Source organism: Trichomycterus rosablanca, chromosome 21 (genome assembly GCF_030014385.1).
Source record: "Trichomycterus rosablanca isolate fTriRos1 chromosome 21, fTriRos1.hap1, whole genome shotgun sequence".
NCBI classification, from domain to species: domain Eukaryota; kingdom Metazoa; phylum Chordata; class Actinopteri; order Siluriformes; family Trichomycteridae; genus Trichomycterus; species Trichomycterus rosablanca.
In genome coordinates this window covers 8,216,788-8,244,547 of record NC_086008.1, presented here as the reverse complement: position 1 = coordinate 8,244,547, position 27,760 = coordinate 8,216,788, and the positions used below count along the sequence as shown (strand labels likewise).

At 39.0% G+C, this 27,760-nt stretch overlaps 1 protein-coding gene across 1 annotated transcript; it reads left to right on the top strand.

Annotated features, from left to right (window-relative positions):
• Positions 1-603: 603 nt before the first annotated feature.
• Positions 604-27,529, top strand: skic3 (SKI3 subunit of superkiller complex). Its single transcript, XM_063017493.1, has 41 exons — positions 604-624; positions 1,077-1,169; positions 1,305-1,448; positions 1,839-1,930; positions 2,031-2,106; positions 2,472-2,615; positions 2,948-3,046; positions 3,159-3,267; positions 3,360-3,500; positions 3,660-3,761; positions 4,003-4,127; positions 4,224-4,310; positions 4,440-4,543; positions 4,634-4,760; positions 4,961-5,140; positions 5,237-5,361; positions 5,942-6,192; positions 6,275-6,377; positions 6,488-6,670; positions 7,377-7,521; positions 7,610-7,688; positions 8,109-8,170; positions 8,250-8,306; positions 8,407-8,475; positions 8,562-8,636; positions 8,732-8,873; positions 8,978-9,071; positions 11,022-11,099; positions 11,181-11,305; positions 11,412-11,535; positions 11,640-11,864; positions 12,997-13,069; positions 13,169-13,222; positions 13,311-13,422; positions 15,005-15,133; positions 15,709-15,833; positions 16,102-16,266; positions 16,888-17,040; positions 19,836-19,966; positions 25,763-25,892; positions 26,746-27,529. Exons 2-41 carry the CDS (start codon positions 1,080-1,082, stop codon positions 26,815-26,817), a joined length of 4,701 nt encoding a protein of 1,566 aa, XP_062873563.1. The 5' UTR covers positions 604-624; positions 1,077-1,079; the 3' UTR covers positions 26,818-27,529.
• The last annotated feature ends 231 nt before the right edge of the window (positions 27,530-27,760 follow it).

Sequence of the window (27,760 nt, the reverse complement as noted above, 5' to 3'; positions counted from 1 at the left end):
ACTCAGATTCAAGTTGTTTGAAATGTTTAGTGCCGACTCACAGTTGTTTGCAAAAACAAATTAGTTTTCATAATTGTAGAGTGTAGATTATAAAAAGGCAAATCATCTTAACTTTATTAGCAATTTATATAATTTTGTAATTGAAACTGATTCCTAAGCTTTGAATTTGGTAAAGGACAGCATGCTCAAACTGCACGCCTAGAATTAGTCTGTCCATGTAATATTCTTTACAGAATTTAAATTTGTTTATTAAAAAAAACAGGTCGCATGTTTATATTAATCTATGAAAGGAACATTAAATTAAAAATTTCCATGTAAGAAACACCGTTTTCATACTGAAGCACTCAAGGGTTTGAATTTATTTGACTCATGACTCGACTCTTATATCTAAACACAGAATCGATTCATTGGATCGACTCTTAGCCATATTATGTTCAGTTTGTACAAAAGATTAGCACTATAGTCTGTACAGTTCTACATGGTTTTATTTTTAATTGATTTAAAAATGTCAAACTGAAAATAAAATAAAACTAAAATTTAAACAACTTATGTACTTTAAAAATAGTACTGTGGTCTGGCGCATGCGCAGTTTATTGTTTCATCTGGAAGGAGCTTTGCACTGTGGTGAGAAAGAAATGAATATAATTGAATCTGCCTTTACTGTGGAATTAGAAATAAACGTTATTTTTTTAACGCTGTATAAAAAGTAGTGCTTTAAACTTTGTTTCGGTTGCTGTTTGACCAGTTGCAGCTGCTCATGGATAAGAAGTTGCTTAGCCATTTAGCTAGCATTAACACAGCATATTATACATAACAGTACTGCACAGTTTGTCTTATTTCATTATAATCACTGTTTGGCTTATTAAATTAATTAAACAGAATAAACTGAGATATTGAGGTCATAGCTAAGCATAACATTTTAATTTACGATTTTGTGTTTGACTCAAGTAGTGTATGTCAATGTCCATACACTTTAATAATCTGGCATATGTGTGCAGTACAGGAATACAGTTAATGTAGTCTCAGTCTTCTAAAACTCAGTTATAAATACTGATTTTTTTATTATTTAATTTTAGGAGATGACAAGTAAAGAAGTTAAATCTGCTTTAAAAAGTGCCAGAGATGCAATTAAAAACAAGGAGTATAAGGAGGCTCTGAAACACTGCAAGGTAAAAGTTTCTTACATTTTGAATCTAAGAACAGTAATATGTGAGCTGATGTGTTGATGATCTCGTTATTCACTGTGTTACTGTTATGAAAGTGTTTACTCTCTAAAATGAACTACTCCTTTATGTGTTTTAAAGGCTGTTTTAAAGCTTGAGAAGAACAACTATAATGCCTGGGTGTTTATTGGAGTTGCAGCGAGTGAGCTGGAGCAGCCCGAGCAGGCACAGACAGCGTATAAGAAAGCAGCAGAACTGGAACCTGAGCAGCTTCTCGCATGGCAGGTTGGTAGCTCATTACTGCAGAGGCTGCTTACACTTACGAATGAATTAATGATTAAATGATTGATTAATGGATTGATTGATTCTTGTATTTGTGAGCCCAACCCGGGATTTAAACCCCTCAACCCCACAAACTCACAAGCAATATGTAATAATGATATAATATCTTTCTTTTGGTGATAATAATGTGTGTACTGGTAAAGATTTAGTATACCATGTTGAAGCTATGCTGTAAACTCATTTCTTTGAAGAGATGGTATGATAATTTTTTTTCGGGGATTTTATTCACATAGAACTCCAAATAAACACAATTTAAGTTTGTGTTTTTTAAGGTGCTTTTATACCAGTTTTAAGGTGACTTTTGCAATAAATCGTTTATGATTTTTTTTTCAGGGGCTGGCAAATCTGTATGAAAAAAGCGACCAAGCATGCTTTAAAGCTGAGTTGCCCAACATCTATCAAAAACTCATAACATTGTATGAAATGTGAGTATCCCTGGCTATGATGAACAGTTTTTATTGTTTGTAGGTTTCGACCAGTTTGATGCCTTGATGTTTGATGTTTTAACTTTTTTTCTGCCTGCAGTTCAGATAAAGTCAAATGTTTCGAAGTGAGCAAGAAGTTGGTGGACATCTATCAAACAGAAAATAACTATTTACAGGTATGGACTGTTCTCGTGTCAATAGCAGTTCTTTATTTATTGTGCATCTAACTTTGCATAAGCTTTCTTAGAATATTAAGAAATATCCGATAGTATGGCCGATAGTACCGCCAATTTAAACCTGGATCTCAGCTGTGGTGGGCTAGCATAATAGACCGCCTAGCAATTTCATGATATCTAAGGTCAGCCAGAAAAAGTACCCCATGTTTTGTCATTGTTAGTTACTAAACAGTTAAAATATGTAATTTTAGATTTTATTAAATATGTAAAGTAATGAAGCCTAATACTGATATTATGTACAGTATTATGTTTTAATTGTCTGTGTTATTGCAATAAGTCTTTTAAAACCAGCTTTCCATGTGCAGGTGGCGAGGGTATGGTTGCGACTCATTCAGGTACGAGAGGCAGAGGAAGGAATCGAAAACGTTGAGCTGCTTGAACTATGGAGGGAAATGACCCGGCTGCTCCTGGACACTGTGGAACAACAGGACAATGAGACACAGCAACATGTAAGTAAATAGTTTAATGCATGAACAGAAGTCAACATAGCTTAGCATAATGAAATTGGCAGACATGTAGATCTGTAAGATAAAATAAAAAACTTTGAGCAATTACATTACATGGGCTAACTAAACACATTAGTACTTACTTCATGCAGGATTGTGTGTGTTCAGATCGTAGTCAGGCTGGTTATCATAGGGGTAGGCCTGTAAAGCTGTTAAAATACTGTAAAATGTATATTGGGTATTTATTTAACTTGATTGTCGAGCAAAAATCTGACCATTTCTGAATAACTTTATGTGGTAGGTGTTTTTATCAAATATCTCTATTCAATTTTTAGCTCCTGTCTGCTTTTGAAAAGGCACTTCAACTTACAGAAACTGTACCCAGTGAGGACCACAAACAACTCATACAAGATTACATAAAATGCTTGTCAAAAGTAAGTGATCAGCACCTTTTCTGTCTTTCGCAGGGGCATGTTTTACAAATATATGCAAGCACATGGGCTGTGTTCGATTTTGATCTGTTTTTCTTGTCTTTGCATCTGCAAGCTTCCTCATGAAGTGATGAAGATGAAGGAGATGTGTGATGCCATGCTGACCCTCTACCCAAAAGACTCTTATCCGCTTGAAGAATTAGGACGCCAATATTTGCTGTCAGGTAAAAGAAATCAATAGGGAAAACTTCTGAAGTTCGATTTGTGCTGAATTATTTTTTTGTCATTGAAGTTGTGTATTGAATTTGTATGGTAGATGATTGCAGTGAGGAAGCCGTCAGGTGCTACACTCGTCTCTTGGAGATGGACCCAGTCAGTTCACTGGCTCATTTTGGTCTCGGTATAAAGGCTTATCAGGAGAAGAAGTATGAGGATGCTGCTAACAGCTTTGGTCTTGGTAAGATGAAGTTAAACTTACAGTCATGAAACATACAGGGTGGGATTTCATTTTAAAAGGGTTTATGTCCAGTTACTTATAGCTGTGTGACATTTTCAATTGATTTGTATTTAATGGCATTAACTTGATTCGTATCCACCCTGGTGCTTTTGTGTGCAGGGCTGAAACGGATGAGATCCAGCATCATTGGCTGGTACTACCTTGCTCAGGTTGAGCTGAAAATGCACAGATATTCAGACAGTGTAACGTCCTCCAGCCAAGGTAAAACACAGCTCACATTTCTCTCATTTGTATGTGTGTATGTGAGAAGGTGCTACATCCTAATGCATGTAAGTACGTACAAACACATAAGCATGGCAAAGTATTACTGTTTAAAACTGCCATGTCAAATAAAAACATTTGCCCACAAGCATCACAAGCCCGAATGCCCAGAACATTTTTTTATTGAAACTCTTTTTTGGGTTTCCTGAACTACATAATTTGGCACTGGTGTGTGTTTTAGGACTGAAGGTGAGTACTGGCAACGCTGAGGACTGGACCCAGAAGCTGCTGAAAGTAAAACTGGAGGCTCTGGTGAGAGCTGGAACATTGCATAGGTCAGATGAAGCTCTGGAGGTGCTTTCTCAGGTAGACTGAAGAAAAACTAGTGACAGTTTGGACCTTAATGTAATAGAGTTTTCTGTTTTCCAGTGCTTGGATCTGCTTAAAATGTTATGTTTTTAGATGCCAGATGCCAAAAACAATCCTGCACTGTTAGCTCTTAAAGGGAGAGCCTACTTACAAAAGGGGCAGCTCGAAGAAGCCTTGCAGGTGCAACTACTATTTTTTACTTTCATGTTTAATAAATTAAAAAAAAAGTTTTTTAATGTATCATTAGTATTTACTGTAATTATACTTTAAATAACAATGCATTGTTGAACGTATCTTTGTTGTGTAAAGGTGGCCTCTGACCTGCTGAACTCTCACGCTGGTTCTGTGGAGGTTTTAACTTTAAAAGGACTGGTACATGCAGCTAACAATGAGCACCAGCAGGCGGAGCAGAGGTGTGTATTATTCCCAAATGTGCACTCATACTTTGTGCCCCCAATGAAGTTATATGTAAGTGTATTTAATTACATATTTATTGTCTGTAGTTTTACAGAAGCTCTGTCTCAGAAACCGGACAGTGGGGAGTTGTACTTCCTGCTTGGGCAGCTTTATTGGAACATGGGAGAGGATACCCGAAAGGACAGGAGCAAAGCTCACACTCACCTGTTAAAGGTGCTTGAGTTCTTCTAATTTTCCTTGTTCCAGTGGGACATTGGTGGCCTTTTTTCACCAAGGAACTATTGTGATATTTCCACTATTTCTGTAATTGCACTGTCATGTATTGTCAACTTTTAAGTCTGTTCTATTTAGCTGCATGTTTTAGCATTTTTGCATAGACTGACTTGATTTTCTCACCACTATGTTTTTTCCAGGCTGCAAAGCTGGATGCTTATATGGGCTCAGTATTCCGTTACCTGGGGCACTTCTACAGGAAGGTATCGAAAGACCAGGGCCGAGCCAGAGGCTGCTATAAGAGAGCTTTTGAGCTGGATAATACTGATGCTGAGGCTGGAGCTGCCACTGTGGATCTCAGCATGGAGCAAGGAGACTTGGTTAGCACTCGGTGTCCCACATACTGTATTTTAAGGATGAGCGAAATAAGTAATGTATGTTTGATAGCTTAATTTTCTGTTTCATCTATTATTTAGGATACTGCGTTAACAGTTCTGCAGTCAGTGACCGAGAAGGCGACTCCTGGTTCAGCCAAATGGGCCTGGATGAGAAGAGGCCTGTACCATCTTAAAGTGGGCCAGCATCAGGAGGCTGTTGCAGAGTATGAGTTGCTACTATAAACAAGGACTAATTTAGCAAAGCTATTTGTTCTGTTTAGAAAATGTTTTAAAATATTAAAGCCGCTCAGGTGGCGCAGCGGTAAAAAGAAACGCGCTGCAACCAGGGCTGGATTCTGAGAAGCGTCGTATCGAATCCAGCCTTGCTTTACCGGTTCGAAGCTGAGTGGCTATATGAGCAACGATTGGCCGGTTGCTCATGTGGGGGGTGGGACAAAGAACCGGATGTGGGTCTCTCTCTGTCAGAATGCGATTGCGTTCTCTGCCGGCTGATTGGAGGCGCTTACACAGAGATGGGAGGGGGTGCCCTTAGGGTGTGTCTCTCCGCATGCAACGCTAGGTGGCGCCAAACTCGTCGATGTGTGGGTGGCAAAGATGCATCTGGCTGCTGCTCGTGTTTCGGAGGGGATACGGGTTAGCTTCAATCACCTCCGTCAGGGCAGGGTTCGGCATAGACAGAGAGGAAGCACGATGCTAATTGAACAATTGGATGCGCTAAAAAGGGGAGAAAAAGGGGTAAAAATAAAATAAAAAAAATATTAAAGACGGTCTTTGTTTTGATAGTCTGCAGGCAGCATTGAGGGCAGATCCTCAGGACTGGGTGTGTTGGGAGTGTTTAGGTGAGGCTTACTTGAATCGCCACAGCTTTACAGCAGCCCTTAAAGCTTTTGCTAAGGCCCACATGCTGCAGCCCAGCTCCATCTACAGCCTTTACCAAATGGCCTCCATTAAACAGATACTGGGCAGGTTCAAAGAGGCAGCAGGGGAGTATCAGCAGATCATAGCATCTGAAGATTATGTGCCAGCACTGAAAGGTGAGTGTGCTTTTCTCATGGATGTATTGGAAATTGTTATTTTTCATGTCAATGAAGTGTTTATAAGATTGCTTTCGGTTAGGCCTTGGGGAATGTCTTTTGGCCTTGGCAAAAACAGCTATGGAAGACTACCTGGATGGCAAAGCGGTAGACCTGATACAGGAAGCCATTCATTATTTATTCAGGTACTTTATTGCTGGGAATATTTTAGGGTGCATATATTCTAAACATTGAGGTGACATTACATGTTCCTGGATTTTGGTGTGTGTGTGTGTTCATGGGTGTGTGTACACAGGGCAGTGCAGAGACGTGCAGATTTGTCCTGCCTGTGGAAGCTTCTGGGTGATGCCTGCACCCGCTGCAGTACTGTTTCTCCAAACCGAGCTATGGTACTGGTACCTGGGTTGCTGTGTGGAGCTGAGCCTTTGGATAAGAACCACAGACTGAATCAGAAACAGTTACTCAGTCTCGGGGAAAGGTGGGTCAGCACACCAAAATGGAAAAGAATTACAATAGAGGTAGTGGTCTGTTAATAATAAGTTTAAGGGTTCAAGACTCTTTACTAACAAACTGCTGCGGCTGGGTCCTTGAGCAAGGCATTTAATCCCGAGCACCTTGGATTGTAATGTGTCTTCAATTGTAAGTTGCTTGGAAAAAAGCTCCTGCATAATGCTCAATCTACTGTACTAAACGGTCCGCCCACATCACGCCCGTATCAAATACAAAATAATTCTGCTAACTTTTAAAGCCCTTCATGGTCTTGCCCCTTAAAACCTTAGTGGCACAGGCCTTGTAGCGATTTTCCCTTTACTACATATTATTGTCCTATATTTATCTGTTAGTTTTGCTGTGTGGATTTTTAATGCATACTCTTATTTGCTCTTTCCTTTAATATTTCCTTTGTAAAGTGTCCTTGGGTATGTGAAAAGCTCTATATAAATTGAATTTATTATTATTAATATTATTATTAAAATGGAAATAGAGTGAATGCATCCGGCTCTTTATAATCAAACCTATTTTCTACATCAAGCAAAGACAATTGTACATTTCTGAAGTTACACATAACATAGTGGTGTAAATACAGTTTGTAAATGCCTAACTGCTAAACCCATCACTGTAGCTGTGTAATAACATTATTTTTCTCGATTATAAAACACTCCTGACATTAATACCCTCTTCACCAGATGCTATGGACGTGTTCTAAAACTGATGCCCGATGCCCCAAGTCTGTGGTGTGATCTGGGCCTAAACTATCATCACCAGGCAAGGCTGTTAATCTCTCAGCTGGCAGACCAGAATGCCCAACCACTGCTAGAGAAAGCCCTTCAGGTATTCCAACATGCTTTTTTGACATGGAATACATGCAGCATGTGAAACAGATGTAAAACTTGCGTTCTTATTACTTGCTTTTTTATAGTGTGTTAAAAAGGCAGTCATGCTGGATAGTGAGAATCACACATACTGGAATGCACTGGGAGTGGTGTCCATGACTAAAGGTGAATAAAACAAGCTGCAGACCGGTACATACAAGTTGTTTTTCCACACACGCTATCCATCATTATCAGATTTAGCAGATTAATCAAATTTACTTGATTATTAGGAAAATCCAATAAGGATGCTTGTAAGCATTCACACAAACACACTTGAGGAAGGGAAGGTCGGATGGGGTCTCTTCCCACTGCCGCTGTAATATGCCATCTCCGGGACTGGTCCGGGTGCTTGCACTGTTTGGCGGTTCAGATGGAGTGTAGCATGGCTCTTCATGCGAATCGACCGGGGCGTTTGGTGATCTGGGTTATAAAAAAAGAAAATCAGATTTTCAGTCTAGTTTTAAATTAGATTCTTACTATTCTCCTAGTTTGCAGCTATTTATCTGATTTGTTAGACACAACTAAAGACGACTGCTAATTTTTCAGGAATTGAAAACTTTGCCCTCGCACAGCACAGTTTCATCAAATCAATCAACGCAGAGTCAAATGTAAGTGTCAGAACAAACAAAATACTCTTTCAGATCTGTGTTCAGCATTTTCTTTAACATCTTTCTGATGTATTTTTAGAATGTTGTGGCATGGACAAACCTGGGTACTCTGTATTTAAATAACAACAACATTGAGGTACAGCTTAAATAATGAATTCTGCTTTTTATACATGTATTATTGCATTAAGAATGACCAACATTCTTTCTAGCACCTAATTTCTTTTCTTTTTAATTAGCTTGCACACGAGGCCTTCAAGATTGCCCAGTCACTGGAGCCTCTGTATGTAAACTGTTGGATCGGACAGGTACAGCTAGCATTTACAAATTGTCTTCTATTTATAGTATCTGTTAGCATTTACTGAACAGTAGAGCTTACTTTTTTGTTCTATAGTCTCTTATTGCAGAGACAGTAGGAAGCTACGACACCATGGACCTCTTCAGACACACCACAGAGCTGAACACTCATGTAACTCTTACATGCCAAATACACAGATTCTAGTAATGTGTTAGCAGTAATGCATGCTTCCTAAATCTAAACAAAGCATTCTTTGTGATCATTAGACTGAAGGAGTGAAAGGCTATGCCTACTGGGTTTCTTCCACTCTGCTGGACAAGAGTAACCGAGACTCGGAGCTGTACCGTTACAACATAGTTCAGATGAACGCTATCTCTGCTGCTCAGGTGGCCTTAACCAAGTACACAGGTATTAAAACACAACACAAAATATTAACTACAAAGCACTATTGCTTATTCTTTATAAATAAAGGAAACAGATTTAAGCTGCTTGTTTTTTATGTTGAATTGCAGAGAGAATTCAGACAGATGCCGAAGCTTTTGTGATGCTTGGGTTCTTTAATGAACACCTGCAGCTGAAGAAGCAGGCCACTGAAGCCTATAAGAGGTAGGAACGTGGTTGTAATGTATGTAGTGTTAATACCAGGGTTAATCTCTGATAAAATACTCTAATTAGGTTCTAAACCGGAACTACTGTTTTTAAAATGATCAAAACATTGAATTTGATTATAGTTTTTTACTCAGCATTTGTATGACCAGACTTTAGTTCAATGTGGGGGGTTTTTCCAGTAAGAGAGGGAGTGCTAGTGAAATATTTTTTAGAACCAAACAACCCCCAGGATCTGGCAGGATCTTATTAAAGGAGTGCATGAATAACACTTTTTCTTCACATATTCAACTTTTTTAGGTCTTGTTTTTGCCCATTTATAGAATTTTACACAATGTATATGGAGGGTACATAAACAGCCACCCATCATGTTTTTTGTTCTGGGTTAGATCTGGGTTAGAAGCAGTGTTATCAGCCATCTGGGTGTCTATACAGACATGTGGGGTGGGGTGAGGGGTGGTATAGCTGAAGCATTGTGATAGATTGGCGCCCTGTCCAGGGTTTTCTTGCCACTTCACACAGTGGAACTTGACCAGGATAAAGTGGTAGATGACGATGAACAAAAATACTTGAGATTTTTTTTATATATATATCCCAGCAAGAAAAAAAAATGTATTCACTTTTTACTGGGCTTTAGTTGGGTCCACTCATTTACACCAGAGATTCTTACATGGAAACATTCTTGTTCTGCGTACTTGACACCCTCATTGCCCCCCATGAGGAGGGCCTCAGGCCAGCATACCCCCACTCTCTGGATCATGAGCGGCAATTACAAAGACCTAATCATATAACTGACACCCACCGTTGACTGAGTGATGAAATAAAGCCATTAAAACTAGAGATGGGACGATCGATCGGCTACGAATCGGTATCGGCCGATTTTTAATCAAAATATGCTATCGGCGATCGGCCGATATTTCCTAAAAGTAGCCGATCCAATCGTGTGATATATAAAGATCACGTTAAGTTAACAGCTCAGTGGATTGATCCAGACTTTGAGCTACGAAGCGCCAACCATCACATCACCATTCATCAACCATCGTACAGAAACCACAATGAAAGCTCTTCATGACCTAAAATAACATCATTAACGTTGTGCATCATACATACGATGTAATTTTGCTGATTGTAATATTTACTTTAAAAAGATAATTCAACCCGGTCACATCTGAGTCGATTCTATCAGCACGTTATATAAACTCGTGGTTCACTTTGGTAAATCGTAAGCGGTTCTTACTTGTGATGTAGATGAGAACAGAAGACGTTACAGAGCCAATCAGAGGCAAAAGTTTATTCATTAGCAAATTCGTTAGTTCAGGATCATCTACTGAACTTTTAGGATCAGAAAACTTTTAGCTCCTTAGACGGAACGAGTCTGACGGTCGGTTACAGATCTGTGGTAATAGCAGTTTAATTAAGCTTTTTAATTAAGCTTTTTAATGTTAGAGAGTCACACAAAATGTTCTGTAGTAGCTGGTGTTTATTTGAAACCACGACATTTAATTAATAACAGTAAACACGGAGAGATAACTGAGAAGAGAAACTTACGCTTCACATAAAATCAATGAATCACTTATAGCGATACTGTGAACAAAGCGTCTCTTCTAAAGGGACAAACGCACACACACACACACACACGCGCGCTGCTCCGGTTTATCTTCACTGTGAGGCTTTTTTAAAGTTTATTTATTTTATTTACTGCAACCCCCCACCCCCTCCCGATCGGAATCGGCTATCGGCCATCGGCCGATGTCCCTGAAAGATCGGAATCGGTGCTAAAAACCCCGATCGGCCCATCTCTAATTAAAACCTAAGGGAAATCAAACCTGGTTTGAAAATGTTTTTCATTTAAAGGCATCTGAAGTCCATAGACACATGCAGGGTTTGCCAGATAAATTATGTAGCAGTTGTTTGTCGCTGTGTTTTCTTACACTCTGTTTTTCCAATCAGAGCTGTGGAGTTGCTCCTGAACAGCCCACACACTGAGGAACTCAACTTTGCTCTGAGAGGCTATGCACGTGCACTCTGGTAGCTCACTAATACTTGTCTTCTTATTATTAGCCATATTGTTGAACTTAATTTTAATTCAGTGAGCATTTTTTCTTGTAGTGATACAGGGCATTGGGAGGAGGCAGTGCAGCATTATTCCTCCACACCACTAGAGGAGCTACATGATCTTACAGGATTGGCACTAGCCTGCTTTAGAGCAGGACAGCTTCAGGAGAGCGTTAATGGTAATTTGTAGTTACTTTTTAGTTGTGCGACCTAAAGGTGTTATGGTGCATAGCATATAGTTTTCAGATTGTGTGTTGTGTGTGACACAAGTGTTTTGTATCACAGCCTATGAGAACGCTCTTAAGGTGGCGTCCACTGAGAAGCAGAAAGCCTATATACTAACAGCCCTGGCTTTACTGCAGCACAGACTGGGCAACATGGACACTGCCAAAACTCTGCTTTTCAAGTGGTGAGCCTATTAACCTCCAACCATGGTAGAATTGTTGCTTCTAATCTCTTGCTGAATCTTAAACTGACCACCGTTTCTGTTTTGTGTGCAATTTACCAATTCAGCTCTTTGCTAAAGGAGCCGGTTCCGGAGAGCTTGTTATGTCTGTGTGCTCTTGGCTTGGTTCATGGAGATGCCACCCTTGCCAGTGCTGCTCTCTTAGAGCTGTTGAAGCTTGAGGGAGTGCTAGGAGAAGCTGTTGATGAGCGCTGCCTGCTTACCTGCACTCTGCTGGCTCTAGAGGGCAACTACAGCGCCGTGCAAAGAGAGGCATCCAGAGCTGTGTTCAGGTATGTTGGTGCCTTGGTGCCTTGGTGCCTATTTTAAAAATATGTTTCTGATGTCTGAAGTACCCCAGAATGCAAAAATGTGAGACACATTGTTTACCACTGTGGGGTGCTTTGGTTGTGCGGCAGTCTAATGTGGGTGGAGGGCTTCTTAAAGAAGGCATGTGCAGCTTGTGGTCTTCCTTAGCCAGCGTGGGTATTGTGACGAGGTCATAAGAGCAGTGAATTGGAGATGACTAGATTGGGTGGTAAAGCTGGTGTCATGTAAAATAAAACATTGTTACCACTGTGATATTTTTGCATTCCCTTTTTCTTCCAGTTTTGTCATATCCAGTGTATCTACAATGCATCTAGGCTCAGCTATTAGAAACACCTCACTAGCTAAGACCATCTGCTTGCTGCTTATAGCTCTGGGATACTGTAGCATTGACCAGTTTAAAAAAGACAGCTAAACTGAGTATCGGAATCGTAAACATTGTAAACATTCTCCTAATTTTGAATGGCGTTGACTGAGATGGCAGGAGGTAATGGTGCCTTTTCTAATTTAAGTATCATGGATGACCCTAAACTGTAACACATTAGAAATGCACAGGCCAAATGTAACCATTTATTAGGCGTTATAAACATGATATACCATTAATAATTCAACCTGTTTAGAGCTTCATGTCTACAAACTTCTGTCCCAAAAAATTGAAAACTTGTTTATTTATGCAAAGTTTGATCATATGTACATTTGTAACAGTAAATATATTTAAACATGACATGGTAATATATTTCCTCTATATTTCCCCTTTAGTATCACTACATTTCACTTGCAACCTGTGTTTTTCATATGCTGTCAAACCTGCGTAAAAACACACACATACAAAAATTTAATCATTATTTAATCAGTCAGTCATGTGGCTGTCATGCTTGTGCATTTCTGTTGATTTATTTATTTAAGTTTAGTTGGCTTATTAGATCATAAGTTTGTAATGTGAATGAGACATGAATCATTGGTCCATCTGTGGGTTGAATAATGGTAAAAAGGTAAAAAAATAGCATGTTCTTTGTTATGGTGCAGCTCTTTGCGGTTTCTGGAGACCTACGATCATGATCTAACTGCATGTCATTTTTTTATTCATCCTTTTGTCAGGAACCCAGGAAATCCATCTCTTTGGGCTCTCCTCTCCAGACTGGTGCCACAGTACTGTCCCAGAAAAGCTGATGTAAGCACGCTAGAGACAAAATTAATGTCTTTAACCTAAGAACTCAGCTCACTGTAACACATCTTATGTGTTTATACAATCTCTTTATGTAAATCTCAGGGAGGAGCAGTGGCAGGCAGTGTGGCATGTCATGCTAGCATGACTCTAGGAAAGGTAATTTTTCCTTGTTATTTTAAACAAATGTGGAAAACATTATGCGTGTTTGTATCCACTCATTTACACCCTTGTGCTTGGTCTTTAGAGGGCGTTGCTGTACAGTGGAGTGAATCAGCTGGCCTCAGGCAGACACTCGGGAGAAGACCATAAGAGAAATGCGCTAAAGACCATCCAGAGAGCTGTGCTGCTCTGTCCAGGTGGGTTTGCAATTAATGTACGCTTATCCCAAGTCTAGCCAGTTCTGGACGATGATTGGGGAAATTGTTTGCTGTTTGCTAAACGGAATATAAAACACCTCTCAGGATTTCCTGTTATCAAGCCTTTAACACTGCCGGCTTGATTAGTCATTCTGAATGTACAGTGCTGTGAAAAAGTATTTGCCTCCTTCCCAATTACTTCTATTTTAGAAGGTGATGTCTCCTTAGAGACTAAATGTGAGCCCTATGTGAGAAAGTGAATGCCCCTTTTAGAGACTAAATCAATTAGTTAACCAAATTATACTGACAGTTGGGTTCAGTTTCACCAGCCACACCCAGTCATGATCACTGCCAGATCTGGTGAATCTAAACATCACACAAATAGAATGTGGTGCTTGAAATGTGAGGCTTATTACCAGAAGAATACGATTCCCCTGCTAAAACATGGAGGTGGGTCAGTGATAATGTAGGAAAGTGTTTCTACTACAATGGGGTGCCCATACTTTTGTGGCTTAAGATCTACGTACTATTTTCAGTTGACAGGTCATTGCGATCTACTTTTTAAAAAGGTTGGCTTCATCATTTTTCAAAAAAGCTTTGAAGCTTCTTTAATTCATTCATTTAATTCATTCTTTTTTGGTTTCTTTGTGCTTGGTTGCACACTCATCTTCACAAACAGTGTAGGTAACACTGGGAAAAATGCAAAAATGGTGCAAACTGGCTACTGATGAATTAAAACTTTCTAGATTATCGGTGCTTTAGGCAGGCTGAGGCGTAGCTATGGTAACAAACAGCAAATTAAAGAAATGGTGGCCAATCGTTTTCATGTCAATCACAACCTACCAGAGTGCACTGTGCGATCGTGATCGAAGTATTGGGCACCCCTTGTACTACAGGAACTGGCAACATTGATTGTGTGACTGGGACCATGGATTCACAGAAATACTAAAGCATTTTAAGATTTATGCCTATGGTGAAATTGAACCTCAGTGATAAGACCAAACCAAAGCTTTTCTAGGGACTGGAGTGGCCTTCTCAGTCTAAGTTGAAATAAAAGCTGTTGCAGCACAAAAGCCAACAAACGCCAATTAACTGGAAGCTTTTGCACAAGCAAAATGGGTGAAGATTCCACATGAGAGGTGTTAGAAGCTTGTTAGCACTTGAAAATGCTTATTAGAGGTTAATAAGGTGACGGATGTTTCACCCAGTACTGAGACTGGGGGTTGAATAATACATATGTGCACATGGTCAAGAGAACTTGATGTTTTTTATTTCAAAATTGTCAGCTTATATTATCAAATTTGTTTGTATGCATGAATTCATATTCTTTCTCTTTGTATTATTAGAGAGATGTTTTTTCTCTTTACATGATTATTTCTACATTTCATTCAATTCTATACACATCACCATAATACATTTTAAAGGTGGATTGAATTGTGATGTGTGTGATCATGAGCCACAAACATCTAGTTGGTTCATGTGTAATTTGTCTCTAATGGCTGGTTTTTAATGGGGTTACTATTTTGTGCTCTAATTCTGTAGCAGATGACTAACATAACTACTCTCTCTTTTCTTTATTCAGATGATCCAGCTGGGTGGGCAGGGCTTATGGCCGCATGTCACACTGAGAACGTAGCTTGTGCTCTGTCAGGCTCCACCTCTCGAAGGGAGGGTCTAGAGAGGGTACTCCTGACCCTCGTGTCAGAAAAAGGTCAGTGAATTGTGCATTTCTTGTGTCTTTCTACCAATATATGTTCATAAAAGCTTACAGGTTTCATTCTACTGCTAAAGTTTGGACACCGATGGTCAAATTCCATGATTTTATGTCAATTGTATCTATGCCAGTTTTTGAGAATGGAACGATGCTAAACTGCCTAAACTGCATGTGTTCTAATTAGTGCACTTTTTTAACTTACAATGAGGCTAAAAAGCTAAGAGTTATTTATTTACAAGCTTAGTAAGAGTCATTGGCAACATATAGTTGTTGTGTCTGCCCATGTTGTGTGTGCACATGTAGTGTGAAACATGACCCTTTCGAAAAGTCTATTGAAATTAAAATTTTTTCACCCCCTCAGCCAGATATACACTAGATTGAATGTGTGTTCTATATAATAGAAATCATGTTAAACACGAAGACTGAGGTTCCATTAAGTCTTTATAAATTATAATCTGTATGTTGTTTTTAGAAGCAGTTTGACTAATTTAGTAATGATATAATGATACTATATGTGTGCACATATTTGTGTGTGTAGGTGTGCTGACCGTATTTTAAATTATGTGTCATAGTAAAAGGCCTGCAAAGAGAAGATGGGCTGTTGGCCCAGGCTCTGGAAGGCTGGGTGCTGCAGCAGGCTGTGACCGGACTTAAACAGAGTACTCGTTATGATGAAGCTGAAGCCCTCTGCTCACAGGTTCTATTTTTTCCCCCCACTTTTTTTGTCTCAGTGGTCAGTCCATCTGCTGTCACCTCTGTCTGGGCATCAGGTGTGGACAGAGAGAGAATGGCTATTATCATCACACATATGCGACTTTCACAGCAGTGATGGCTAATGGTGATGTGAATCTGTTTCGTCTGTTTCTAACTCTTAGGAACCATCAGTCTCACATCACTTGTTTTTCAATGATCCTTTACCTGTTGTCACCTTGTGCTTAATAAGAATCTGCCTGTGTGTGTTATAGTATCTGAGTGCCTGCCCTGAGCATCCTGCAGTGTTCCTGTTGTTACAGCAGGTTCAGTGTGAGCGCCTCCTTCTGCCTGATACTAAAAACGGCATCCCTCCTGCTGTTTTAGACCAGCTTAGTGCTGCTGTTCTCGCCAACCCCACTTCAGTGTCTGGCTGGCATGTGAGTACTGCCTCATGCGCTTTCACAAAACAGTGCTTCCTTTCAGTCAACATTATTATTTTACAAATCTAAGCAACACCTTGGTGAAAATTTTAATCTTAACGACTTTGGCTGATCTGGAATTTTTGCTCACAACAATCCAAATTTTACAAGAAACCGTGCAAAAAAAATTCCCCAAAACATCCAGTAAGTGGCCAGAACCTTTGAATTAATGGGAACGGCCAAAAAGAATGAAAGAAAAAACTCTGATAATGACTCTTAACAACCTTGGTGATCAGAAAAACAGCTCTGCATGTAGATCAGCCAAGAACAGGAATCTAAAGCTACATTAGGCACATAATCAACAAAAGTGTACATTTAAAGATTAAAAGAAGTTGTCTGGTTTGGTTTCTATTTTTGCTGTGGTATGTATGTTATGATCAAAATTTGCTTAAAGGAGATCCTTGCTAAGCCATTATGTAACAGTAATAATAAATAATAATAATCCATTTTATTTATGGCGCCTTTCAAAACACTCAAGGACACCTTACACCTTACAAAAACAGACATCAATAAACCATATATACAGTGTCACATTTGACATAAAACAACAACCACAGGATAACTTTTTTTGTATGTCAGTGGCTGGCTGAGGTCTACCGCTCCCAGGGTCTGCTGGCACAGGCTTCGGTGGCCCTCAGACAGAGCCTGCAGCTGGCCTCTCAGCTGGGTCACTACAGTGGAAAGATCAGCAGCCTGCTACGACTTGCCCTGCTGTCCCTCACGCCTTGCATGGTGAGTACTTAGGCTTACATAGAGAACAGTTCAAATGCATTTAACAGACATATTTAACACACATCCCCCATCTAATTTCCATGTGTCATTAAGTTAAAGCATTAGCACCCTCCAAGTATGATGCTAAAACTCTGACTTTTCCACATGATCTTGTAGAAAATAGGATTTTTTCTGACCAGTCAGAGGGTCTTTTATTACTTTGACGTCCAGTGCCTGCATGTTCATTGTACAGGCTTTTGATAGTTAGCATGGGCTTTGACTAAACTGCAACTATTGATCAAAAGGTCCCTGTTTTAAGTCCCTCATCTGCCAAGTTATAATGGTTTGACCCCTGAACAAGGCCCTTAACCCTCAGATTCTTTTGCAATTGCTTGCTATAAATGTAAATGATTTCTATTCTTATCAGGTGCTGTAAGCACCCCTTGCTGTATCGGAGAAACTTTACCTCAGTTGACTGGCCATATTGTTTTGGCCCTTAGCAAAGTCACTCAGGTCCTTATGCTGCCCACATCTGCTGCATTTAACACATTTGCTACAAGTAACTACCATCAGTCCAACATTTAATATATCTCTGACCTTCATATGCGCATGAACTGTTAAGTTCAGCATTAATAAAATAAATACCTTATTAAATACATACAGCTTGTAGCCTTGTAAGTTCTAGCTAAACATTTGAATTTTACCAGCAGCTTGCTTAATTATCCATGCACATCATCAGCGGATTTACTTACTGGTTAATGATAGATGATCAAATAACACTTTTCACTGTATTAGACCAGTGTTGTGTTTTTGATGGCCTTTAGGTGCAGGGTTAAGTGTGTGGTGATGATGCTCATTACACACATATTCTGTTTGTTTACTGTTTTTCACGTGTTCTGTTTTCTGTTTGGCCGGTAAAGTCTGAACAGGATTTTTGTTTGTTCTGGTATCAGTTATGTGAGTGGTGTGGATCTGACGCAGGGTTGCTTTGGTGTTGTATTACTGTTGCTTGCGTGTTGCATCCGGGATAAACTCCAGTTCAGGCTGAATTCTTTGTGGCACAGCTATAGAAAAGGTTAAACATGGCAATAACGAGAGATGAACAAACATAGACAGGAGCACAGAGCAAACAGTGTATTGTATCCAGTACTTAGTTGCTGAAGTGAGCTGAGAGAGGGAAGCCCTGTTCATATTGCTGACAAAACTCAGGATCACCAGGATCCTCATCTCACTTTTCACTCTGGTGGTTATGAATGGATAGAGAGACGGATGGCGACTGCTGCAGGGTGCTGTCTGTAGAGGTGTTGAAATAAGCTTTCAGTCACGTCGTAGTGGAAATACCCTGAGGGGAAAAATGCTGTATAAAGTGATGTGCTGTGCTATCCAAGCACCTGGGTTTATAATTAATTTTTATAAAAATAAAATCCAAAATGTTACAAATATACAACAATTCAAGATGTTAAGCTTATTCATTTATGCCATCAGCTTAACACAGGAAAGTACAATTCTCACACATTCACTGCCACAAATATGTGGGTAACTTGGGTATTTATAGGCCACCCATGGGCATGTTTTTGTTTGGTGGAAGGGACTTAGTTTCCCATTAAAACCCACACATGCCACAAATTTAACTGTGGATTTTTAAGAACCCAAAAAAATAGTTTTTATGCATCTTGGGCTTCTGATAATATACGAAGAAGGCATAAAGCATAATTATTAAATGGCGATGGATTTAAGGCACTGTGGTCTACATCTAGGCCAAGAATAGGCCATTTAAGATGTGACATGAACTGCTTGTTACAATTTTCAGACTAACCATATATTAAACGTGAAATAATACAACAAACATATAAGCAGAGTCATGTCCCATGGCAACAAAATTACAGGCATATAAACAGACATGATTGGCTGTGTTTGAGGGGGGGGGATGGCTGAGGGCCTTTTTTTGCCTTGCGTCCAGTGTTTCCTGGTGGAGCCGGACCCACTGCGACCTTGACCAGGATGAGGCGATTGATGAAAATGAAATGAGTGAAAGTTGCATACTGCCGACTTAATGCTCATGAATTGTCTAAGCAATGTTTCTAAGCTTACACAAGTAAAAAATTCATAGCAGATTGTAAATAAATGAGAGTGAAGCAACTCCTAACCTAAAGTCACAAGTGATTCTGTATTTTCCCCAACAGCCTACGTTCTGAAAGCTTAATAATGCAAGCCTGGCTTGTCTTCTGTTCAGCCCGACCCACAAATTAAATTAGATATTGTCAGTAGTCTCTTATTCCATGGCAATCTCTTGATTAAAATGTGAGGTCTGCCACTTGCATATTCCACCTGCAGCTATTGAGGAAGAGAATATTTTAATTCCTTTAGTTCAATTGCTTAGATATATAATGCAGTTGGTGGGCTGTGTTAACAATTAGACATGGTAACTTGTCACTTTATACAGTACACTATCATAAAGTATATAGCAAATTTTCAGTTGTTTGGGGGATAACATAACACGATTGCTTATGCAAGTTACTTTCTGGTGCTTGTCTGGGAACCCAAAATTAGTAATAGTTAAATGATAATCTAACAGTAATTCAAAGTGACAGTTATGGCTTTAGTAAATGGCACTGGAAAACTAATTGGGAGATTATGAGTTCAACTGAGCCCTTGAGCAAGGTTCCTAACTCTTAGCTGCTCAGCACAGTTGTAATTCACTTTGTATCTAAGCAGCTGCAGAACAAAAAATGCAAATGTGCATAACTATAGTAGTCTACTGAGACGACAGGTACAGCCTGAGTGGTTAACCCTTAGTTGTTCTGTTGTAAATCTAGGCTGGAGCTGGAGGAGAAGAATGGAGCAGTCTTGTTCGTGAAGCCTGCACTGAGGTGCTGAAGCTGGGTCCATCTCCTGTGGCATCTGTTTTCCAGGCTCTGCTCCAGTTTTCCATCAAAATGGGGGCCAGGTAAGTCATTGACATGAGAGATGCAGTTGGTGCAAATGTTAATTCTCTTTAGATGATTATAAATTCCACTTCAGAAAGTAATAATCTAAACTTTGCATTTAAGTGCTGAACAGATGTTAGCTGGTGTGGTACGTTCATTTAATCCTTTTGTAAAACTGATGTAAGGCTATGAGCAGCTGTAGATGTCGAAAGCCATAATCAGTGATGGCTATATATGAAGTGTATTTAAAAATAACAGATCAGACAAAACAGTATGCAGACAAAACAGTATGCAGACAAAACAGTATGCAGACAAAACAATATACAGACAAAACAATATGCAGACACAACATTATACATACAAAACAATATGCAGACAAAACAGTATGCAGACACAACAATATACAAACAAAACAATAAGGAGACAAAACAATATACAGTGTATCACAAAAGTGAGTACACCCCTCACATTTCTGCAAATATTTCATTATATCTTTTCATGGGACAACACTATAGACATGAAACTTGGATATAACTTAGAGTAGTCAGTGTACAACTTGTATAGCAGTGTAGATTTACTGTCTTCTGAAAATAACTCAACACACAGCCATTAATGTCTAAATAGCTGGCAACATAAGTGAGTACACCCCACAGTGAACATGTCCAAATTGTGCCCAAATGTGTCGTTGTCCCTCCCTGGTGTCATGTGTCAAGGTCCCAGGTGTAAATGGGGAGCAGGGCTGTTAAATTTGGTGTTTTGGGTACAATTCTCTCATACTGGCCACTGGATATTCAACATGGCACCTCATGGCAAAGAACTCTCTGAGGATGTGAGAAATAGAATTGTTGCTCTCCACAAAGATGGCCTGGGCTATAAGAAGATTGCTAACACCCTGAAACTGAGCTACAGCATGGTGGCCAAGGTCATACAGCGGTTTTCCAGGACAGGTTCCACTCGGAACAGGCTTCGCCAGGGTCGACCAAAGAAGTTGAGTCCACGTGTTCGGCGTCATATCCAGAGGTTGGCTTTAAAAAATAGACACATGAGTGCTGCCAGCATTGCTGCAGAGGTTGAAGACGTGGGAGGTCAGCCTGTCAGTGCTCAGACCATAGCCGCACACTGCATCAACTCGGTCTGCATGGTCGTCATCCCAGAAGGAAGCTGACGCACAAGAAAGCCCGCAAACAGTTTGCTGAAGACAAGCAGTCCAAGAACATGGATTACTGGAATGCCCTGTGGTCTGACGAGACCAAGATAAACTTGTTTGGCTCAGATGGTGTCCATCATGTGTGGCGGCGCCCTGGTGAGAAGTACCAAGACAACTGTATCCTGCCTACAGTCAAGCATGGTGGTGGTAGCATCATGGTCTTGGGCTGCATGAGTGTTGCTGGCACTGGGGAGCTGCAGTTCATTGAGGGAAACATGAATTTCAACATGTACTGTGACATTCTGAAACAGAGCATGATCCCCTCCCTTCGAAAACTGGCAGTTTTCCAACAGGATAACGACCCCAAACACAACCTCCAAGATGACAACTGCCTTGCTGAGGAAGCTGAAGGTAAAGGTGATGGACTAAACCCAATTGAGCACCTGTGGCGCATCCTCAAGTGGAAGGTGGAGGAGTTCAAGGTGTCTAACATCCACCAGCTCCGTGATGTCATCATGGAGGAGTGGAAGAGGATTCCAGTAGCAACCTGTGCAGCTCTGGTGAATTCCATGCCCAGGAGGGTTAAGGCAGTGCTGGATAATAATGGTGGTCACACAAAATATTGACACTTTGGGCACAATTTGGACATGTTCACTGTGGGGTGTACTCACTTATGTTGCCAGCCATTTAGACATTAATGGCTGTGTGTTGAGTTATTTTCAGAAGACAGTAAATCTACACTGCTATACAAGTTGTACACTGACTACTCTAAGTTATATCCAAGTTTCATGTCTATAGTGTTGTCCCATGAAAAGATATAATGAAATATTTACAGAAATGTGAGGGGTGTACTTACTTTTGTGATACACTGTACATACAAAATAATATGCAGACTAAATATGCAGACTAAACAATATGCAGACAAAACAATATGCAGACTAAATATGCAGACTAAACAATATGCAGACAAAATAATATGCAGACTAAATATGCAGACTAAACAATATGCAGGCAAAACAATATGCAGACTAAATATGCAGACTAAACAATATACATACAAAATAAAATGCAGACTAAATATGCAGACTAAACAATATACATACAAAATAATATGCAGACTAAATATGCAGACAAAACAATATGCAGACAAAACAATATGCATACAAAACAATATGCAGACTAAATATGCAGACTGAACAATATACATACAAAATAATATGCAGACTAAATATGCAGACAAAACAATATGCAGACAAAACAATATGCATACAAAACAATATGCAGACTAAACAATATACATACAAAATAATATGCAGACAAACAATATGCAGACAAAACAATATGCAGACAAAACAATATGCATACAAAACAATATGCAGACTAAACAATATGCAGACAAAACAATATACATACAAAATAATATGCAGACAAAACAATATACAGAAAAAACAATATGCAGACAAAATAATATGCAGACTAAATATGCAGACAAAACAATATGCAGACAAAACAATATACATACAAAACAATATGCAGACTAAACAATATGCAGACAAAACAATATACATACAAAATAATATGCAGACAAAACAATATACATACAAAACAATATGCAGACTAAACAATATGCAGACAAAACAATATACATACAAAATAATATGCAGACAAAACAATATACAGAAAAAACAATATGCAGGCAAAACAATATGCAGACTAAATATGCAGACTAAACAATATACATACAAAATAATATGCAGACTAAACAATATGCAGACTAAACAATATGCAGACAAAACAATATACATACAAAATAATATGCAGACAAAACAATATGCAGACTAAATATGCAGACTAAACAATATGCAGACAACAATATGCAGACAAATCAATATGCAGACAAAACAATATGCAGACAAAACAATATACATACAAAACAATATGCAGACAAATCAATATGCAGACAAAACAATATGCAGACAAAACAATATACATACAAAACAATATGCAGACTAAATATGCAGACTAAACAATATACATACAAAATAATATGCAGACAAAACAATATACATACAAAACAATATGCAGACAAAATAATATACAGACAAAACAATATGCAGGGAATGTACAAATTTTAATGCCATAGGCAGTCATGAAGTCATAAGCATAATATAAAAATGAAATTACAGTATAATACAGTATATGTAAATTGTAGTCAATTATAGTTATTAACAAGTTTAATGGCATTTGGGGGAAAAACTACAACATTTTAATAAATTATCCAAACAATCTACACTTTAGTACCAATAATGACAATTATATTCAAAATCAAATCCAAAACTCGATAAAGACCGTAATTATTAATTAATTAAAAAGTCTGAATACTGACTGAATTCACTGCATTTTACAGTCATTAGATTTGACATTAGGAGGCACATAGCAAGAGAGGCTCAATCTGCCACTGCAATCTGTGCTCATATTGCATCTGTAAAATCTAACACAGATGTATTGAAAAGCTACTGTGACATGATGAAAACGATCAAGTAATGCCAGAAAAACTCTCTGAACTTATAGATGAAATGCGGGTAGTAACAAAGAGACATATTTTAAATTATTAATTTGTGTTAGAGATACATTTTAAATTATTCAGTGCGGTTATTCAGTGCAGGGCATTTGAAGTTTTATCTTGATGAAAACATGACTGAATGTGGGGTAAGCTACACTATATGGCTTAAAGTATGTAGGCACATGGCAGCCTCCAGTCTTCTGGAAAGTCTTTTTTAATAGTATTTTAGCATGTCCCCTTTTATTCCCATTAGTCATTTTTATACTTCTATGCTTCACAAAATGCTGTATTACATACAGAGTGACCTTGACCAGCCAGCAGAGATTGCATTTGAAGCAGCAATGAGGAACCCAGTCGATTCTGTTTTCCTCAGGCACAGCTTGCTGTTTTGTGCACTTGTCCACAGTGATGCTGAAACAGGATTGCCTTCATGAAACTGTTGCCACAAAGTTGCAAGGATAGAATATATGGGGCTGATTGTATACACCAGTGTGTATGTGTGTGGCTAAAATACCTAAATTAAAGTTGCTGACCAAATACTGTTGGCCATATAGTGTATTACATTTACAAGCTACATTTATGACATATAGCTTACGTTTTCATCCAAAGCTAGTAAAAGTTCTGACCAGATACAATGCAAGCAATTGAACATTAAGGGCTTGAACCAGCAATTTTCTGATTTCTAGTTCAGAGCTTTATCTGCTGTTCATGCCTGTAAAATCAGGGATGCCAGATATAAAACACTTAAGCTCCTCAAAAGGCAGCCTAAAAGACAAGCAATATTAAAACTTTCTTTTTTTATGGCTACATCCGTTAGGAGTCACCACAGCACATTATTAATCCCCATCTTACCCTTTCTGTCACACCAACAACATACATGTCCCCCTCACTGCATCCATAAACCTCCATCTGCCTTGCAGCTCCATCCTTAGCACCCTTCTCTGATAGAACTCTCATCCCTCGTTTGCACATGCCCAAAACATCTCAATCTCACCTTCACCACTTTGTTTCCAACAGATTCTACCTGCGCTGTCTCTCTAATAAACTGGTTTTTAACCTCGTACCTCCCAGTGAGAATCGCAGCATCTTCAGCTCTGTCTCCTTCAGCTTCCTGTCCTGTCATTTAGTCATAGCCACCGCCTCCAAGCCATATGACATTGCAGGCCTCTTTGCTGCCTTGTAAACTTTCTTTTTCATTCTGGCAGAAACCTTCTATCACAAATCACTCCTGTCACTGTACCCCACCCACTCCACCGTACCCGCACTCTCGCCAGTTTACTGTCACTAAAATATTAATATAGAAATCAACAGTAAAGTTGAAGATGGTATCCAAGAGGAATGTATATGAATATGAGCATGACTACAATATATAATAATAGTTCTTAAATATGTAAGAATTATCACAGGTCTATTTACTAACAGGTTTGCTTGTTTAAGTGGATTTTAACGTCATGTTTTACACTTTGGTTACATTCATGACAGGAACGGTAGTTACTCATTACACAAGGTTCATCAGTTTACAAGGTTATATCAAGCACAGTTATGGACAGTTTAGTGTCTCCGATTCACCTCACTTGCACATCTTTGGACTGTGTGAGGAAACCGGAGCACCCGGAGTAAACCCACGCAGACATGGGGAGAACATGCAAACTCCACACAGAAAGGACCCGGACTGCCCCACCTGGGGATTGAACCCAGGACCTTCCTGCTGTGAGGTGACAGTGCTACCCACTAAACTACCGTCCCGCCCTACTAACAGGTTAAAAAGCTCAGGTATCAAAATAGTTGTTAAAGCTATTACGTGTAATTTTTGACTTTGTGGGACCTTGAAGTGCACATCTTTAGAATGTAGATGATCACATTCATTTCTTTGATGCACAAAACCTGTAACACACACATACACCCACACCCTAAAGACAAATAATAATGAATCTGCTGAAGAAGGAACTCACTTTAGAGTAAGCTCTTGTTACCGTTTTGGCAGGTTCACTAGAACAGCAATTTAGCTGGCCAGGGAACAGTGTCATAAATTTTTAGCTACACAAATTGGCTCCCTCTCGTTTCTGTTTCATTTATCATTGTATGACTATTGATTTCATTTTGCAGGGAAACCCGGCGTCTGTTGGAGAAGATTGTTTATGGCCCAGTCTCACGAGAGGCACATACAGTCGTGTCTGTGGCACGTTGGTATCTTCTACGCCACCTACATGCCAAAGATGACCTGGAGCTAATAGATGTAGGGACACAAACATTTTTATGTCATAAATACAAAAAAAATTTTCTGGGAAAAACTTTGCTAATTTAAGTTCTTTTATAAGCTTGTTGTGAGTTTTCTAAAGTTAAAGCTTCTTGTTGGATCTTTGATTGCTCTGATTGGAAGAACTGCCATTCAAATAAATGTGCAGGTTTTCTGCCGTTGGCTTGAGTTTTTAGGACGGTCTAAATATTTGTGACAATGCTTAAGTCTGGACCTTGGAATGGTAATCTGCCTCCTTTATTCTTTTATCCACTTTCTGCAATATTTAGTTCCATTGACAGCAAAGCAGCTTCAGAGCAAAAGTTTCACCCTTTCTTCTTCAAATATACCTTTGGGCATTGTAGCTTAATAATTTAAACTTTATAAATCCTGCCACAAAACTCTTCTTGTGCTACATTTTTTTTATTACTTTGTCCTTGTCATGAGCTTTAAGATGCTGATTTTTGTATCTGGCGCTTCTTTTGCCTCTAAGTCATTGGCTATTTAAAGCTTGCTCAATTGTGGACAGTGCCACCTGTGTTCCAGCTCCTTCATTTAATGGCATTCTTGTTCTCATTTATGGTTCTGACCATTCAGACAAATTTCCTTCCAACATATGGTAATAGTTTTGTTTTTTGTCCAAAGCAAAGAAATCACTGTTCTATGTAAATTGTTCTGTTTGGCAGAACAATGTGTTTGGCTGAAGAGCTGGACTTAATAATTAAGAAGGATGTCCATATGTTTAGCCATATAGTGCATTAAACAGTAAACCTGAATTATAAACATACTTTGGAAAAGTTTATGTGTAAACCGAATGTTTATTCAATTATCTAAACACTGCTTCTCTTTGTAGACTCTGATGGTGGAGACTGAAGCTGCAGGAGACCTCAGGTTGTTAGAGTTCCATAAACGGCTGTATCCCTAAACCCAGCCTCCTCTTTATCTCATCCACTCAGGACCATCAGCCACCTGCCAACCAAAAACCAGTGTAGCCAGTACATTCTCAGTACTGCCACCTTTTCTTTATGTCTTATCCTATTTACAAACATGCTTTCCTGAATGTAGATATAATACTAGGTAATTACATCATCACTTCATAGTCTTAAGGAAATATGTTGCTTTGTCTGGTTGAGTGCCTTTCATAAATGCTCTCCTGACTTTCACTATAATCCCAGGCAGATCATTTTGCCTGGTTTTAGTCTAAAATTCTAAAATGAACTATAAAATGAGTATAACTGACATCAAGCAGTGATGGATATTGGTCGGTCCTAAAGCACTTGGCACAGCTTAGTAGAAAAGACAAAATGCTGCTTGTGGTATTGCATAAAGTCGGTACACTGAGAGTTTTTGTTTAATTAAAGTAGCTTCTGCCAAACCCTCTTTTTTACACAGCCAATATAGGAAAAGTGCACACTCACCAAAACTATACAAAATATGAGTTCTTTCTTTCTTGCACAGCAACAAAATCGGATTTTGATTTTAATGCCAGCCATATGTCTTTTTTTATTTAAGAAAGACTTGGTATTAAAATATGAGTAAAAAATCAGGCTTTCAAAACAAGAAATGACTTTTATTTGAAGAATGTGTTTACCATTTTCCGTCTCTGCTAGCCTGCTGTTATAAAGGTAAATACAATAAATTCTGTTACTTTTCTAAAGTCTCATAGTCTTTTGTGTATCCAGTCTGAAATTCAGAGTAGATGAAAATTTCTTTAGCTGGACCACTGATCTTACAGCTTTCTTTCTGTAGGATCCAGCAAAGTTTTAAAACAAGACCTTGTCAACACTGTTCAGTTAGTTTGAGTCAGTAGCTTTCTGTTGCACTCATGTAAGTGCACTTGAACTGATAATGGCCAACACAGCGCCATT

Coding starts and splice junctions, on each gene's coding strand:
- skic3 (XM_063017493.1), top strand. CDS start 1,080: ATGACAAGTAAAGAAGTTAAATCTGCTTTAAAAAGTGCCAGAGATGCA. Junction 11,536..11,639: donor AAAACTCTGCTTTTCAAGTG/GTGAGCCTATTA, acceptor TTACCAATTCAG/CTCTTTGCTAAAGGAGCCGG. Junction 11,865..12,996: donor GCATCCAGAGCTGTGTTCAG/GTATGTTGGTGC, acceptor TCCTTTTGTCAG/GAACCCAGGAAATCCATCTC.